At 41.0% G+C, this 18,301-nt stretch overlaps 2 protein-coding genes across 2 annotated transcripts; one reads left to right on the top strand and one right to left on the bottom strand.

Moving 5' to 3' along the window:
* Window positions 1-4,075: 4,075 nt before the first annotated feature.
* On the top strand, window positions 4,076-12,114 carry LOC140126051 (estradiol 17 beta-dehydrogenase 5-like). Its single transcript, XM_072145115.1, has 9 exons — window positions 4,076-4,224; window positions 5,581-5,748; window positions 5,873-5,989; window positions 8,472-8,549; window positions 8,841-8,963; window positions 9,031-9,140; window positions 10,898-11,063; window positions 11,269-11,351; window positions 11,486-12,114. The coding sequence occupies exons 1-9, from the start codon at window positions 4,138-4,140 to the stop codon at window positions 11,526-11,528; spliced, it is 975 nt and encodes a 324-aa protein (XP_072001216.1). The 5' UTR covers window positions 4,076-4,137; the 3' UTR covers window positions 11,529-12,114.
* Window positions 12,115-13,144: 1,030 nt separating this feature from the next.
* Window positions 13,145-18,081, bottom strand: LOC140126045 (estradiol 17 beta-dehydrogenase 5-like). The gene is made up of 9 exons (XM_072145106.1): window positions 17,752-18,081; window positions 16,782-16,949; window positions 16,532-16,648; window positions 16,367-16,444; window positions 15,797-15,919; window positions 15,155-15,264; window positions 14,500-14,665; window positions 14,293-14,375; window positions 13,145-13,314 (listed from the first exon to the last, which is right to left on the bottom strand). The coding sequence occupies exons 1-9, from the start codon at window positions 17,836-17,838 to the stop codon at window positions 13,272-13,274; spliced, it is 975 nt and encodes a 324-aa protein (XP_072001207.1). The 5' UTR covers window positions 17,839-18,081; the 3' UTR covers window positions 13,145-13,271.
* Between the last annotated feature and the right edge of the window lie 220 nt (window positions 18,082-18,301).

Raw genomic sequence — 18,301 nt, 5'->3', positions numbered from 1 at the left:
CCCTTAGGGTACTTGAACCCTAGGGGGTCTGATCACTCATACAATATATTGCAATACTACAGCCACTGCGGAGCCATGAATATGATTATTAATGAAAATACGGAGGCTGTACCTGCATATTTTTTCTTTCTCTGTTTGCACTGGATGCATTTTTTTATGGATTAAGAAGCTTCGTCCGGAGCAGGATTTAGTGTTTCCTATTGTTTCTTAAATCTTTATTACTTCCAGCATGGTTAAAGTTTACTTTTCACTTAGTTGAAGATTGTATATTTTTTATCTGTATTGGATTAGTTTTAATTGTATTTCTGCTATTAGTTTTACATCTATGCAGTTTTAAGGGAACGTTGTGAAAAAGTAAGTGAACCCTTTAATTAATTCCTTCATTTTAGTTTATTTATTTTTTCAGGGAACTGTAAAGTGATTTTTCTACAGGTTTTTGACTTAGAGTTTTTCTTTTACACTTGATTTGATTATAAAAAGTACACATCTAAAATATAATTTTTTTTTCAAGATTTCATCTATCTATTTATTTAAATTTCAAGTGGAGAGAACATCCCCAATATCCCTGATGAGTGTTAAAGATATTTGAAATTTCCAAACCAAAAGTGTTAGCAGTGCTTAGCGTCCTAGGTTTAAATTGGATAAGTGAAACCCACTCCAACGATACAATATATTTCAAGTTAAAAAAGCCTAAAATCTGTAACATTTATTAACCTAAGAGCGGTGTCTTTTTGAATATTACAAACATTAACCCCTCCCAAATGAAGGCTATGATCTCTCACTAATATTCCATCCTATTCAGTTCCAAAAGAACTGTCAAAGTGGTTAAAAGCCTGAAGTGGCGTTGGTTAGGTACCCATGGCGGTCCCACAAACTTTCTCAAATTCTGTATCTGATATGAATTTCGTTTTGAAAACTTGAATCCCCTTTATTCTGTCTCTTCACTCAGTAAGTGTTATTTAAAACTAGTCTGGAATTCACTTCATGGATAAGGAAAAACATTAAGTAGTAGAATATTTACTGTATAATAAAAAACAAAAAAAAAAAAAATTACCACCATTACTCAGTACAACCTTAACAACCCTTACATGAAAAGAATGTAAGCTGGCAGAAGTTTTGTCAAGAACAGAAGGAACTGATTGCAATAAGCATAACCTAGCCAGATCTCTCCGCTCAGAGGGCCTGGAGCACATTCCGGGGATTTTCCATATTCCAGGCTTCTATATTCCAGGCTTCTATATTCCAGGCTTCCATATTCCAGGCTTCTATATTCCAGGCTTCTATATTCCAGGCTTCCATATTCCAGGCTTCTATATTCCAGGCTTCTATATTCCAGGCTTCTATATTCCAGGCTTCTATATTCCAGGCTTCCATATTCCAGGCTTCCATATTCCAGGCTTCTATATTCCAGGCGTCTATATTCCAGGCTTCTATATTCCAGGCTTCCATATTCCAGGCTTCCATATTCCAGGCTTCCATATTCCAGGCTTCTATATTCCAGGCTTCTATATTCCAGGCTTCTATATTCCAGGCTTCTATATTCCAGGCTTCCATATTCCAGGCTTCCATATTCCAGGCTTCCATATTCCAGGCTTCCATATTCCAGGCTTCCATATTCCAGGCTTCCATATTCCAGGCTTCCATATTCCAGGCTTCCATATTCCAGGCTTCTATATTCCAGGCTTCTATATTCCAGGCTTCTATATTCCAGGCTTCTATATTCCAGGCTTCTATATTCCAGGCTTCCATATTCCAGGCTTCTATATTCCAGGCTTCTATATTCCAGGCTTCCATATTCCAGGCTTCTATATTCCAGGCTTCTATATTCCAGGCTTCTATATTCCAGGCTTCTATATTCCAGGCTTCTATATTCCAGGCTTCCATATTCCAGGCTTCCATATTCCAGGCTTCCATATTCCAGGCTTCTATATTCCAGGCTTCTATATTCCAGGCTTCTATATTCCAGGCTTCTATATTCCAGGCTTCCATATTCCAGGCTTCTATATTCCAGGCTTCCATATTCCAGGCTTCCATATTCCAGGCTTCTATATTCCAGGCTTCCATATTCCAGGCTTCCATATTCCAGGCTTCTATATTCCAGGCTTCCATATTCCAGGCTTCTATATTCCAGGCTTCTATATTCCAGGCTTCTATATTCCAGGCTTCTATATTCCAGGCGTCTATATTCCAGGCTTCTATATTCCAGGCTTCCATATTCCAGGCTTCTATATTCCAGGCTTCCATATTCCAGGCTTCTATATTCCAGGCTTCCATATTCCAGGCTTCTATATTCCAGGCTTCCTTATTCCAGGCTTCTATATTCCAGGCTTCCTTATTCCAGGCTTCTATATTCCAGGCTTCCATATTCCAGGCTTCTATATTCCAGGCTTCCATATTCCAGGCTTCTATATTCCAGGCTTCCATATTCCAGGCTTCTATATTCCAGGCTTCCATATTCCAGGCTTCTATATTCCAGGCTTCTATATTCCAGGCTTCTATATTCCAGGCTTCTATATTCCAGGCTTCTATATTCCAGGCGTCTATATTCCAGGCTTCTATATTCCAGGCTTCCATATTCCAGGCTTCTATATTCCAGGCTTCCATATTCCAGGCTTCTATATTCCAGGCTTCTATATTCCAGGCTTCTATATTCCAGGCTTCTATATTCCAGGCTTCTATATTCCAGGCTTCTATATTCCAGGCTTCCATATTCCAGGCTTCTATATTCCAGGCTTCCATATTCCAGGCTTCTATATTCCAGGCTTCTATATTCCAGGCTTCTATATTCCAGGCTTCTATATTCCAGGCTTCCTTATTCCAGGCTTCTATATTCCAGGCTTCCATATTCCAGGCTTCTATATTCCAGGCTTCCATATTCCAGGCTTCTATATTCCAGGCTTCCATATTCCAGGCTTCTATATTCCAGGCTTCCATATTCCAGGCTTCTATATTCCAGGCTTCTATATTCCAGGCTTCTATATTCCAGGCTTCCATATTCCAAGCTTCTATATTCCAGGCTTCTATATTCCAGGCTTCTATATTCCAGGCTTCCATATTCCAGGCTTCTATATTCCAGGCTTCCAGGCTCCGATGCCAATGGAAAGTTACTTTATTCTATAAGAATGTTGTCACGGGTGCTCCTGCAACCCACCTTCCGCATCATAGGCTCACCCTTGCCCCTCTCCGCTGCCCGGTTCCCCCACTTGCAAACTTACAGCGCCGTGATCCAGCCCTGACTCTGGTGGTGCCACTAGGGCGCGAGGCCCAACGGTCCGATAATTGGCGCTGGTCAGCTGCCAATTCTGATAAACCCCCAACCCCTTCCTGCGTTCCCTCTCGGATCTTTGTGCTATATGCCCCTGAAAGCTTGTGTCATTGCCTAGTGACTGTCTGCTGATTTCCCGTTCCTGACCTTGTTCCCGTACTTTCTATCTTGACCTCCTGCCTGTCCCCGACCATTTCTTTGTACCCCACCGTGGCTGCCACCGCAGATAAAGTCATACCTGTGGAACGACCTGGTGATACCTCGCCGCAGCAAGTCCAACCCGATTTGCGGCGGGCTCTGGTGAAAACCGGGTGCCGATTAGATTCCGGTCCCAGGTGTTGGCTTATGTCACCATACGTGGTGGTCCAGGGGGTCCACTGTCCTTGGAGCCTGACAACTGTGTTCTAAAGTCAATGACTTCAAGTGGCCTCCTGCCCCCCTAGAGTGGGGGCTCAAATGACGGCCAATCCCATCCAATCCCTGCATGGCCTGTGGATTGTTGGGCATGAAGGAGCTAAGTTCTTAGAGTGGACATATTGCCCTCTACAGGTTCGTACCTTCTACTGAACCTAAGTGGCAATTCTTGCAAAAATTTTCACAATTGACCCCAAAATTGACCCTACAGAGTGAAAATATTGTGAAAGAACATAAAAATAATCAAAAAGTTTTGAAACCAGAGACTGGTGCCATAAGGAGGACTGTGGGACACCTCCTGACTGTGACTTAGAGATACTGAAGGTCCTGTCTAGTCAGAGGAGGAGAAGGAGTGTGCGCATCAATCCGGGGCAGTGCAGGGAGTGGTGAGAACAAGTCCACTCATGATCTAGTGATCGAGCAGTCGTGCAGCGCAGGAGACTCTGACAGGTCCTACTATGGCTCTCAGGTCGGACTCCTACGTGGTGCTGAATGATGGCCATAAGATGCCAGTGCTTGGATTTGGCACCTACAACCCCCATACGGTAAGTGATCATAAGGAAATGTAGGTAGAAGATGGCATAGCACCAAATAATTGCAATATATATATACACAACAGCATGTGTGACCATAAAGACTACAGTAAAAGTTTAGAATTGTCCTTAGTGTAGACTTTTGTGTATGTTATTAGTAGCAGCAGGACTGTGATTGATGGACTTATAATAATTTGTAGCAGTGGGGGCAAGTCCTCACACTGCGGTGATCTCTGCACTGACTTATAGACAGTGATAGGTATTGCCCCTGAAAGACATGTCACAGGTGACCCCGCAATGTATGTCTCGGATCGCGGGGGCACCAGTGTCCTGCTGTGCCACACAGCCCCCTGTCTGGTTCTTGTCACGGGTGTCCCCGCGATCCATGTTGCAGATCGCAGGTGCACCCGTGCTCCGCTGTCCTGCCCTGCTCCCCCTCCTCTTCACTCACCTCTCCAGGCTCCTGGCACCGCTCTAGTCCCAGCGTGTGGTCCGTGCGTCTCCTTCCTTCGCGGCCGCACGCTCCCGCTGCTAGGGCGCGCGCCTCTTCAAGATTTTAAAGGGCCAGCGTCCTCCTTATTGGCGCTGGCATTCCCGGCTCGGCTATATAGCCTGGCTACTCCCAGCATCCCCTGCCGGATCTTCAGCTCATTCTTCTGAGGAGAAAGCCTTCTTGAGCGTTTCCAGACGCCTCTGAGTTCCTGTTATCCTGTGGCGGTCCTGTTATCCTGTGGCGGTCCTGGTATCCTGCCAGCCATCCAAGGTCCTGCCAGCCATCCGTGGTCCTGCCTGCCATCCGTGGTCCCCGTGTCCCTACCTTGGCTGCCACCGCGGTCCTAGTCGCACTGGAGTTTTTAGCACTGGAGTTTTTGCAGCCCACCAGATAAAAATTTCATGTGGCCCACCCTCATTCGACCTTAGAAAAAAGACCATGCTATCCTCACTGGGTTGTCTTCTTCAGAACCCTTGGGGTGCAGAATTGGGTTAGAACCTGGGCCCATCGGAAGATCCTCTGATTCTATGGGGGGCTTTTCCAAATGTGAGGGTTCTCCTGACGTGATTTACCTCAGTTGGACCTTGATGCCATCTTTGATGTGTGCAGGAAGATGGTCATCAAGAGTCTCGGAAAACTTGGCTACCAAAGGTGACAACCCCTGTGGCACCACCAGAGGCATTATCATGTATTACCTCCATCTTTTTACAATCAATGATCTGACTACGAAATGCACAGTGTTGTCAGGTCCTCCAGAGATGAGGACACTTCTGTAATCTGCTGTACTCTATGGTTTATAGATAAGCTTTACAACAGCCTCGCGTTAACCTATAAAACCTTCTTCAATGACCATGACTGGATCTTCTCCCGCACAGTACACCAAAGAGCAGGCCGGGGAGAGCGTCATGGTGGCCATCGAGGTCGGATATCGCCACATCGACTGCGCCGCGATGTACGGAAATGAGGTTCAGGTCGGTGAAGGTATCAGATCCAAGATTAAGGATGGGACGGTGACGAGAGAAGACATCTTCTACACCGGGAAGGTGACCTTATGTTACTGGAAGCTCTAACCAATCAAAGTGCTCTAAATATATTAGTTTTCTTATTAACACGCCCACGAGGGGGCGGGGCTTGGTTACATGTTACATTGTTATTGTATTCCTGCAGTTATGGAATAATAACCAGGCTCCTGAGAGGGTCCGCATTGGCCTGGAACAATCTCTGAGGGATCTACAGCTGGATTACCTGGATCTCTTCCTTATACACACACCCATGGAGTTTCAGGTTTGTCCAGGAGTAGTAGTACTGTGCTGTGCCTATATATACAGGATAGGAGTAGTAATTCTGTGCTGTGCCTATATATACAGGATAGGAGTAGTAGTACTGTGCTGTGCCCATATATACAGGATATGAGGAGTAGTACTGTGCTGTTCCCATATATACAGGATAGGAGTAGTAGTACTGTGCTGTGCCCATATATACAGGATAGGAGTAGTAGTACTGTGCTGTGCCCATATATACAGGATAGGAGGAGTAGTACTGTGCTGTGCCCATATATACAGGATAGTAGTAGTAGTACTGTGCTGTGTCCATATATACAGGATAGGAGTAGTAGTACTGTGCTGTGCCCATATATACAGGATATGAGGAGTAGTACTGTGCTGTGCCCATATATACAGGATAGGAGTAGTAGTACTGTGCTGTGCCCATATATACAGGATAGGAGTAGTAGTACTGTGCTGTACCCATATATACAGGATAGGAGTAGTAGTACTGTGCTGTGCCCATATATACAGGATAGGAGGAGTAGTACTGTGCTGTGCCCATATATACAGGATAGGAGTAGTAGTACTGTGCTGTGTCCATATATACAGGATAGGAGTAGTAGTACTGTGCTGTGCCCATATATACAGGATAGGAGGAGTAGTACTGTGCTGTGCCCATATATACAGGATAGGAGTAGTAGTACTGTGCTGTGCCCATATATACAGGATAGGAGTAGTAGTACTGTGCTGTACCCATATATACAGGATAGGAGTAGTAGTACTGTGCTGTGCCCATATATACAGGATAGGAGGAGTAGTACTGTGCTGTGCCCATATATACAGGATAGGAGTAGTAGTACTGTGCTGTACCCATATATACAGGATAGGAGTAGTAGTACTGTGCTGTGCCCATATATACAGGATAGGAGTAGTAGTACTGTGCTGTACCCATATAGTTTCATAGTTTCATAGTTTATACGGTTGAAAAAAGACACTTGTCCATCAAGTTCAACCGAGGAAGGGTAGGGATTGGATGAGGAAGGGATTTAGGGGAAACAATCCTATATAGTATAACAATCAATGTTATATAGGTGTAAAAAGGCATCTAGACCCTTCTTGAAGCTCTCTGCTGTCCCTGCTGTGACCAGCGCCTGAGGCAGGCTATTCCACAGATTGACAGTTCTCATAGTAAAAAAGCCCTGTCGCCTCCGGTGATTAAACCTTGGTTTCTCCAAATGGAGACAGTGCCCTCTCGTCTTTTGATTTGATTTAATCTGGAGTAATATATACAGGATAGGAGTAGTAGTACTGTGCCGTGTCCATATATACAAGATAGGAGTAGTAGTACTGTGCTGTACTCGTATATACAGGATAGGAGTAGTAGTACTGTGCTGTACCCATATATACAGGATAGGAGTAGTAGTACTGTGCTGTGCCCATATATACAGGATAGGAGTAGAAGTACTGTGCTGTACCCATACATACAGGATAGGAGTAGTAGTACTGTGCTGTACCCATATATACAGGATAGGAGTAGTAGTACTGTGCTGTGCCCATATATACAGGATAGGAGTAGTAGTACTGTGCTGTACTCATATATACAGGATAGGAGTAGTAGTACTGTGCTGTGCCCATATATACAGGATAGGAGTAGTAGTACTGTGCTGTGTCCATATATACAGGATAGGAGAAGTAGTACTGTGCTGTGTCCATATATACAGGATAGGAGTAGTAGTACTGTGCTGTGCCCATGTATACAGGATAGGAGTAGTAGTACTGTGCTGTGCCTATATATACAGGATGGGAGTAGTAGTACTGTGCTGTGTCCATATATACAGGATAGGAGTAGTAGTACTGTACTGTGCCCATATATACAGGATAGGAGTAGTAGTACTATGCTGTGCCCATATATACAGGATAGGAGTAGTAGTACTGTGCTGTGTCCATATATACAGGATAGGAGTAGTAGTACTGTGCTGTACCCATATATACAGGATAGGAGTAGTAGTACTATGCTGTGTCCATATATACAGGATAGGAGTAGTAGTACTGTGCTGTACCCATATATACAGGATAGGAGTAGTAGTACTGTGCTGTGTCCATATATACAGGATAGGAGTAGTAGTACTGTGCTGTGTCCATATATACAGGATAGGAGTAGTAGTACTGTGCTGTGCCCATATATACAGGATAGGAGTAGTAGTACTGTACCGTACCCATATATACAGGATAGGAGTAGTAGTACTGTACTGTACCCATATATACAGGATAGGAGTAGTAGTACTGTGCTGTGTCCATATAAACAGAATAGGAGTAGTAGTACTGTGCTGTGCTCATATATACAGGATAGGAGTAGTAGTACTGTACTGTACCCATATATACAGGATAGGAGTAGTAGTACTGTGCTGTGTCCATATAAACAGAATAGGAGTAGTAGTACTGATGTGGATGATGATAAGGTTTTTCTGGCCATTTACATTTTTTCCCATTTTCTCCTCCAGCCTGGAGATAATCTTTTCCCTACGGATGAAAATGGAAAAGCGATTTATCATAACACAGATATCCGGGATACATGGAAGGTAAAGTTATCCGTACATCACCCCTTCCCCATCCATATGTATTACATTCAGGCTCTGGCTACATGTCTGCTTAGTAAAATACAAACTGATACATTTGTTGGATACAATAATGTAATAACTGATTCATCATTGTATGTTGGCATGTAATACCTCACATCACCTCTAGTGGCCACTGCTGGTAAACTCCAAGACTAGGTGAAGCTCCTCGAAGCAGATCAGCCGATCGTTCAGGTGATCTTTGAGAAAGAATCCCTTTAATATGAAGCACTGACGAAATTCCCTCATTTTTAGGCTCTGGAAGCGTGTAAGGATGCAGGACTTGTCCGATCTATCGGAGTCTCCAATTTTAATAAGAGGCAACTGGAACTGATTCTCCACATGCCAGGACTCAAGTACAAACCCGTTTGCAACCAGGTGACTATTATAATGGATGGGATTTAACATAACATATAGCGTGTAATGCTGACACATCTATCTACAGGTGGAATGTCACATATACCTCAACCAGAGCAAGTTACTGGAGTTCTGCAAGAGCCAAGACATTGTACTGGTCGCATATGGAGTCCTAGGGACAAGCAGAGACAAGGGATGGTAAGAATGGACCACCCCTATTTACAAGAATATAACTACTATAATACTGCCCCCTGTGTACAAGAATATAACTACTATAATACTGCCCCCTATGTACAGGAATATAACTACTATAATACTGCCTCCTATGTACAAGAATATAACTACTATAATACTGCCCCCTATGTACAAGAATATAACTACTATAATACTGCCTCTATATACAAGAATATAACTACTATAATACTGCCCCCTATGTACAGGAATATAACTACTATAATACTGTCCCCTATGTACAAGAATATAACTACTATAATACTGCCCCCTATGTACAAGAATATAACTACTATAATACTGCCCCCTATGTACAGGAATATAACTACTATAATACTGCCCCCTATGTACAAGAATATAACTACTATAATACTGCCCCCTATGTACAGGAATATAACTACTATAATACTGCCCCCTATGTACAAGAATATAACTACTATAATACTGCCCCCTGTGTACAAGAATATAACTACTATAATACTGCCCCCTATGTACAGGAATATAACTACTATAATACTGCCCCCTATGTACAGGAATATAACTACTATAATATTGCCCCCTATGTACAGGAATATAACTACTATAATACTGCCCCCTATGTACAAGAATATAACTACTATAATACTGCCCCCTATGTACAGGAATATAACTACTATAATACTGCCCCCTATGTACAAGAATATAACTACTATTATACTGCTCCCTATGTACAGGAATATAACTACTATAATACTGCCCACTATGTACAGGAATATAACTACTATAATACTGCCCCCCTATGTACAAGAATATAACTACTATAATACTGCCCCCTATGTACAGGAATATAACTACTATAATACTGCCCCCTATGTACAAGAATATAACTACTATAATACTGCCCCCTATGTACAGGAATATAACTACTATAATACTGCCCCCTATGTACAAGAATATAACTACTATAATACTGCCCCCTATGTACAAGAATATAACTACTATTATACTGCTCCCTATGTACAGGAATATAACTACTATAATACTGCCCACTATGTACAGGAATATAACTACTATAATACTGCCCCCTATGTACAAGAATATAACTACTATAATACTGCCCCCTATGTACAGGGATATAACTACTATAATACTGCCCCCTATGTACAAGAATATAACTACTATAATACTGCCCCTATGTACAAGAATATAACTACTATAATACTGCCCCTATGTACAGGAATATAACTACTATAATACTGCCCCCTATGTACAGGAATATAACTACTATAATACTGCCCCCTATGTACAGGAATATAACTACTATAATACTGCCTCCTATGTACAGGAATATAACTACTATAATACTGCCCCCTATGTACAAGAATATAACTACTATAATACTGCTCCCTATGTACAGGAATATAACTACTATAATACTGCCCCCTATGTACAGGAATATATCTACTATAATACTGCCCCCTATGTACAGGAATATAACTACTATAATACTGCCTCCTATGTACATGTATATAACTGCTATAATACTGCCCCCTATGTACAAGAATATAACTACTATAATACTGCTCCCTATGTACAGGAATATAACTACTATAATACTGCCTCCTATGTACATGTATATAACTGCTATAATACTGCCCCCTATGTACAAGAATATAACTACTATAATACTGCCCCCCTATGAACAATTTGTTTTCCTTTTCCTTCTTTTATCTTCTGTTGGACAGGATTGATCAGAATTCTCCCAAAGTTCTGGAGGACCCAGTGTTAAATGCAGTTGCTGAGAAACTGAATCACACCCCGGGTCAGGTGATCCAGCGATATCTTCTACAGAGGGGAGTGGTCGTCCTCGCAAAAAGCTGCATTCCTGAGAGGATCAAAGAGAACTTTCAGGTACAAAAAACAATAATAAAAATCAATTAAAAATAGAACAACTTCCCATTTTCTAGATTTCTATTGGTCAATCTTATAAAACTGCATTTATGGAATGTTTTTTAACCCTGTAACACAATTAGTTTCTTTTACTTAAAATATCTATATTTCCTTTAGTAACGAAATGTCGAATGATTTTAATTTCATGTGATTTATGTTCTTTTAGGTCTTTGACTTTGAATTAAAGGCTGAAGATATGGAAGTTCTGAACGGAGTAAAAATAAACCTGCGTTACCTGACCTTAGATGTGTAGGTGTCACTGTGTTAAATTTCAGCAACTAAAAAATTTTTAAAAATGTTATTTTTATAATAAAATTACTTTATATTTATTTGTTTTTTTTTTATAACGTAAATTTTTATGTTTTTTTTTTTTTGTATTTCAGCTGGAAGGATCACCCTAAGTTTCCCTTTTATGATGAGTATTGAATATATTGTATAGAACACACTGGATTCATCTTCTGCACTGTAACATTGTAAAGGTTTGGCAGCTCATCATGAACCACTCCCCTGGTGTTTGCTGCCCCATCCTTCCCCCAGTAAGGGACTGCTATGTGGTCCTGACTTATGCTGTAGTGGCATTGGTTATGTACCCATGGCGGTCCCTTAGCTTCATTAACATACAAAGGTTTTATGAATTTGAATTTGACTTTTTTAGTTTAAGGTTTAGTTTAGTTTAATTCACTTTTCTTTATTGTCTTTAAACTATAAGAACTCTTTCTGTGTCAGTTTTACTGCTCTGGAATTGTATTCATGATAGAAGAGAGCATCTTCTAGACTGTGACGCTGTAAAGGTTTGGCAGCTCATCACGAACCACCGTCCCCTCCCCTGGTGCTTGCTGTCCCATTCTTCCCCCAGTATCTTCTGTCCCATGTCCTATCAGTTTTCGGAATATCCATATTTTGCTCTGTGTTTTCCAATGATTTTCGAACATATTTCTATTACATATATATTATACTATATGTTTTTGTTTCCCTCTAAAAAATGTAAAAATAAACTGCGATAAATTCCTTACACTCTCCTGTATATTTTATTTAATTCAGCAATGTATATAATGTATTTAAAAATTATTTTAGCCTTAAAAGTAAAGGACAGCTACGTGATCCTGACTTATGCTGTAGTGGCATTGGTTATGTACCCATGGCGGTCCCTTAGCTTCATTAACATACAAAGGTTTTATGAATTTGAATTTTTTTTTAGTTTAATTCCCTTTCTTAATTGTCTTTAAACTATAAGAACCCTTTCTGTGTCAGTTTTACTGCTCTGGAATTGTATTCATGATAGAAGAGAGCATCAAAAGGCCTTCACTACACCGATCAGTCTCCTATTTTAGCCTTAAAAGTTAAGGACAGCTACGTGTTCCTGACTTATGCTGTAGTGGCATTGGTTATGAACCCATGGCGGTCCCTTAGCTTCATCAACATACAAAGGTTTTATGAATTTTTTTTAGTTTAATTCACTTTTTTTATTGTCTTTAAACTGTAAGACCCCTTTATGTGTCAGTTTTACTGCTCTGGAATTGTATTCATGATAGAAGAGAGCATCAATAGGCCTTCACTACACCGATCAGTCTCCTATTTTAGCCTTAAAAGTTAAGGACAGCTACGTGTTCCTGACTTTTGCTGTAGTGGCATTGGTTATAAACCCATGGCGGTCCCTTAGCTTCATTAACATACAAAGGTTTTATGAATTTTTTTTAGTTTAATTCACTTTTTTTATTGTCTTTAAACTGTAAGACCCCTTTATGTGTCAGTTTTACTGCTCTGGAATTGTATTCATTACACTGTAGTATTCACTACACTGATCAGTCTCCTTTCCCCCACATTTGACTTGTTACTTTTTCCGCACACTTGGCTGTACATGCCTCTGGTCGATAAGAGAAGAATTTGGAATATGTGTCTTTGTTTCTCTATGGTTTCTCAGAATTCTTTTTACCATTCTCTTATTTTCAAAATATTTTACTGTAAAGTCTTTTCTTATTATTTCTTAAACAATCCCACATTTTCCAGTTTTCTTAGGATATATGTAGACAAGAACATCAAAGTTTGTACAAAATAGTCTAAATTTTATTTGTGATTTTAATAATATGATGTTATGAATTTCTGTGAATTATCTGTTGCGTGGTCTAGTGGTTCCAGGGTTTCTAGCACAGGAAATATGTTCATATTCCTTTAATATTCATCATGAAAGGGGTATTTGGGATGATCCTGCCATCTGCAAAACATTAAAAGATAATTCATTAAAAATAAACCAGGTGTGCAACATTTTTATTGGGTTCCTAGTAGGCGGGTTCTCATCTATAAGGACTGCCCCTGTTTACAATGATACTGTTATTATAGTGACCTGATTTCATGTGTGTTACCCATGTATATTATACTTTACATATACAACCTGCATATAGTAATTTGGGATATGGGGATCTCTGCCCCCCTGTGTGCTACATTTGTATTGGATTCCTAATAGGCGGGGTCTCATCTATAAGGACTGCCCCTGCTTACAATGATACTGTTATTATAGTGACCTGATTTCATGTGTGTTACCCATGTATATTATACTTTACATATACAACCTGCATATAGTAATTTGGGATATGGGGATCTCTGCCCCCCTGTGTGCTACATTTGTATTGGATTCCTAATAGGCGGGGTCTCATCTATAAGGACTGCCCCTGCTTACAATGATACTGTTATTATAGTGACCTGATTTCATGTCTGTAATCCATACATATAATATTTTTCATATACAACCTGCACATAGTAATATGGGATATGGTGATCTCTGCCTCCCTGTGTGAAACATTTTTATTGGGTTCCTAGTGGGTGTGGTCTCATCTATAAGGACCGCCCCTGCGTACAATAATACTGTTATTATTGTGACCTGATTTCATGTGTGTAACCCATGCATATGATACTTTACATATAGAACCTGCATATAGTAATGTGGGATATGGGGATCTCTGCCCCCTGTGTGTGCAACATTTTATTGGGTTCCTAGTGGGTGGGATCTAATCTATAAGCACTGCCCCTGCTTATATTGATACTGTTATTATGGTGACCTGATTTCGTGTACGTAACCCATGCATATAATACTTTACAACCTGCTTATAGTGATGTATGGTGTAAGCCTCGACCTGGTGAATGGTGAGGAGGTAACAAAGTCTTCTCCAACTGCACAATGTTCCATAATACTTACTGTAGGGTACTTATATAACGCATATTTTTGTTAAGTCCTTCAAGAGTCTTCATTTCATCCTCACTTAGTTGAAAGTCAAAGACCTGAAATATGTAGAAAATTTCTTACAGCTTTTAATTCTGTATAATCAGAGCTGCAGTGTAAAGCATGGGGAAGAGAGAACTTCTCAACAGCACGTTCAGCTAAGTCATAACTAGGCCCACTTACCTGGAAGTTCTGTTTGATCCTGGCTGGGGTGAAGCTCTTTGCTAGGACGACAATCCCCCTCTGTAGTAGGAACCGCATTGCCACCTGGGCGGGGGTCCGGCCAAGCTTTTCCGCCAAAGACTTCAGCACTGGATCTTCAAGAAGAACTGGAGAATTCTGGTCTATCCTGTAGGACATTGTATGAGAATGTGGTAGCATGTTCATTTAGTCATTCCCCAATCAAATCTATGGATTTTAGAATTTGTGGGGAGGGGTAGCGTATGAATCCGTATTTGCATTTTTGGGGGAGGGGCTTTAAAAGTTTTAAAAGCCCTATATAAAATATGCAAATATGGCTTTGTTTCTGTCTGGCATTTTTTAAGGTTAATGAGATATTGTATCATATTTTTTATGGCAATCAATGCTAAGTATGACTAAAGGGTGAATATGTTTTAAAAGCAAAGTTGCAGGACGGTGCAGAATATTACTGTAAGAGTTTTCCATAAAGGGAATACTAAAAGACATGACTTCCAATTCCACCCTCCCATTGCTACACGGCTGAAGATGTTGACAAGGTTGGCACTGGTTTGGCCTACCTATATACATTGGAGCCTTCTGATTGTAAGCTCTGGGGGCAAGAAATAGGGAGATGCGCCAAGATGGTCAACAAGTTTACCATTTCTCATCTCTGCTTGAGCCCAGTACACTGTACCCCACCAGTACAATGTCATGAGACTTGAGGAACTCCTGAAGTTTACTTTGGTTGAGGTAAATGTGACACTCCACCTGACAGAAGAAGAAAATTAAGCTTAGAATGATAGAAATTTTACAAATTTAGAAGAACATGGATCTGCTTTATGGTTGTATCCGGTATAGTATCTTTATCAAAGCGAATTAGGTGAGGTGTAGACCCACCCACCACCCGCAAGAGTCACCAATGTGTTAGTAATCCAGGTCAATCCCATTACCACTATTACATCTCAACCTCATCACAGGATTAACACAAAACTTAACCAGTCAAAAAATACAACTCATGGGATGGCCATGGTGCCCCTGATCAATTCGGTGTTTGTTTTTTAAAAATCCACCCACCCGATCAAAAGATATTGCCTTCAGAAGATTATATGGGATTTAGCGCCTATTAGCCACACCTCCAGCGAGAATAAAAGGTTACCACCCCTATGACTTGTGTGCACTAATTCACATCCAAACTTCCAGGGGTCATATCTTTTGAATGGATGGACCGATTAACAAAATGTAAACGCCAAATTGCTCAGGGAGGCACCGGCCAATAGGTAAGGAGAGTATCATGAGTTACCTGATTGCAGACGGGTTTGTATTTCAGTTCCGGATTGTTCAGGATTAGTTCTACCTGGCTCTTATTGAAATTAGAAACTCCTATGGATCGGACCAACCCGGCGTCTTTACATTCCTCCAGAGCCTAAAGCAGAATCCAAAATTAGCTGAGGTCCAATGTGACCATGACCGTGCCTAGAATTCATTCCATCTTTCATGCCATTTGCTGTAGGAATCAGACCAATGAGCAGGATCTGCCTTAAAAACGGGAGTTAATTGGCAATTTTTGTGGCCAATCATCAGGGCGGGACTTTTGATTGCCCCATAATTCTTCAAAAGTATGGCCACACTATCACTTCCCCAATGTCCTAGCCTTGGAAGAGTATGTAATAAGGACATTTCTAGAAGTGTGGGAGGGTGGACTATACTATTTGCTTACGATGGCCACCCAAGGCCTTGGTCACCCAACCCAACCACCAGGTTTGTAGTAGGCCTAGAGTATGTCACTCTGGGGGTTATACCATATATTTTACCACCCTCTTGTTCCCAAGTATTCTGTAGTATTATATATGTAGAACCATTGATAACCTACCTTCCATGTCTCCCGAATGTCTGTGTTGTGATAAATTAATTTTCCATTTTCGTCCACCGGAAAAGGATTGTCTCCTGGCTGGAAAAACATGGACACAAAGATTGTTGTCAAGATGTCTCAGTGCTGTGAATTTAGAATTTTTGGACTCCTCCTTTAGGAACTTACCTTTAGTTCAATGGGGCTGTGGATGATAAACAGATCGATGTAATCGAGCTGCAGATCCTTTAAGGATTTCTCTACAGCTGGGCAGACTTTGTCTGGGGCTTGGAATGTGGACCAGAGCTGAAAGAGAACGTTGACTTGAAATGTAGAGTTTACCATTAATGAAATTATGGGTAGGTAGGTAAGTGTGTCCATCTAGAGGCTGTTTTAGTTGTAGAAGCAGAGTTAATTTTTGCCAAATGTGTCTCCTTACCTTCCCGGTGTAGAACACCTCTTCCCTCTTCACCGTTCCATCGGCAATCTTCTGATTGATGGCTCGGCCAACTTCAACTTCATTCCCATAGATAAAGGCGCAGTCTATGTGACGATAACCAACTTCCAGTGCTACCTTTACCCCTTCTTCTGCCAGGCTCTTGGGAAGCTGTGAGCAATGGTATAAATTGGCATTTGTATTTTAAAGTATGTGAACCCCTACATCAAACCAACGTTATTTAGATGAAGAAAGAAGATCACAATAGACTCTATCAAAAGTGAGCGGGTGTCAACAGCCATCTAACGCATATAGACAGTATTATTGAGGCAAAGAACCCAATTCAGAGCTCAGTATACCCTCTGTTTTCCATCGGTAGAAGTAATAATCCAAATTTACTGAAAAACTAAATTTTAATTGCAAAGCTCCCCAGTATGTTCCGAAAAGGTTGTGTGATCGGACTACATAGGACCATCTGTGCCACCAAGAGTAGCCCATGAGTCCAAAACCTGCTAGGTATTACTAATTGTCTACCCATTTGGAATCTATGTTGTAACCCATACAAAATTAGATTGTTTAAAAGAAGAAGTGAACATGGGTCTATAGAAGGGGCTACATAAAGCTTTAGAACACCACTGTATGGCAATGTTATTCAAACAGCCACCAAAAATATTTAGAAGTTCATAGAAGATCATATGAGGCCCATCCTTCAGAGCCATCGTGGGAGTTGTAGCTTGATTTGGAATAATCACACTTTGCCTACTGAATTATTTGATATCGATGGTTCTCCTAGGTTACCGCTTGGGTCTACCAAAAGAGTGGGATCATGAAGCCCACCATGGCCATGGTTGAACATCTCCATGATGAGAGAGGAAAGGGACAACCTTTCAAGTCCTACATCTAGAGCATCTACCACACAAACCACCACTCTACATGATACCATCTTCCCACCATATTCCATACATTCACTTACCTGCAGTGGGGCGTAGGTGCCAAAGCCAATAACTGGCATTTTATGCCCATCATTCAGTGTAACGTAGGAATCTTCTCTGAGTTCCATCTTCTCTGGCTTGGATCCAAGTTGTCTTTGACACTCTCTCTGGCAGTTCCCTATATGTTCTGCGTCTCAGCTCCTCCTCGTAGGCTATTGTTTTGTAGTTATTCAACTTCTTAGACGTCAAGAATAACAAATGATGAGTGAGGGGCTGGATGTTTTCAGTAATCTCAGTTTTTCATACGGAGAACCACACCCACGACCAGAAGGGAAGAAAAAAAAAGTAGTGCAAAGTCACTGCTCAATCCATGAGGAGGTTGCATTTAGTTACATATCCGCACTATAGCATGGACTTCTAGGGCACGGAGTTGACTTTTGGCCAGGTTGAAATATTTCTGTCACATGTTTATGGTTTGCACAGATATTTCATCACTCTCAGAAATTCTGAATTTATCTTCTATCCGGAGACACAACAGGGAATCTTTGTAGGCTTTTAGCTTGTACGATGAGCCTACTCAAAGTAATCGGT

This window comes from Engystomops pustulosus, chromosome 4, assembly GCF_040894005.1.
Source record: "Engystomops pustulosus chromosome 4, aEngPut4.maternal, whole genome shotgun sequence".
In the NCBI taxonomy this organism is placed as follows: domain Eukaryota; kingdom Metazoa; phylum Chordata; class Amphibia; order Anura; family Leptodactylidae; genus Engystomops; species Engystomops pustulosus.
The sequence above is the reverse complement of the archived record's forward strand: the minus strand, read 5'-3'. Positions and strand labels throughout refer to the sequence as shown.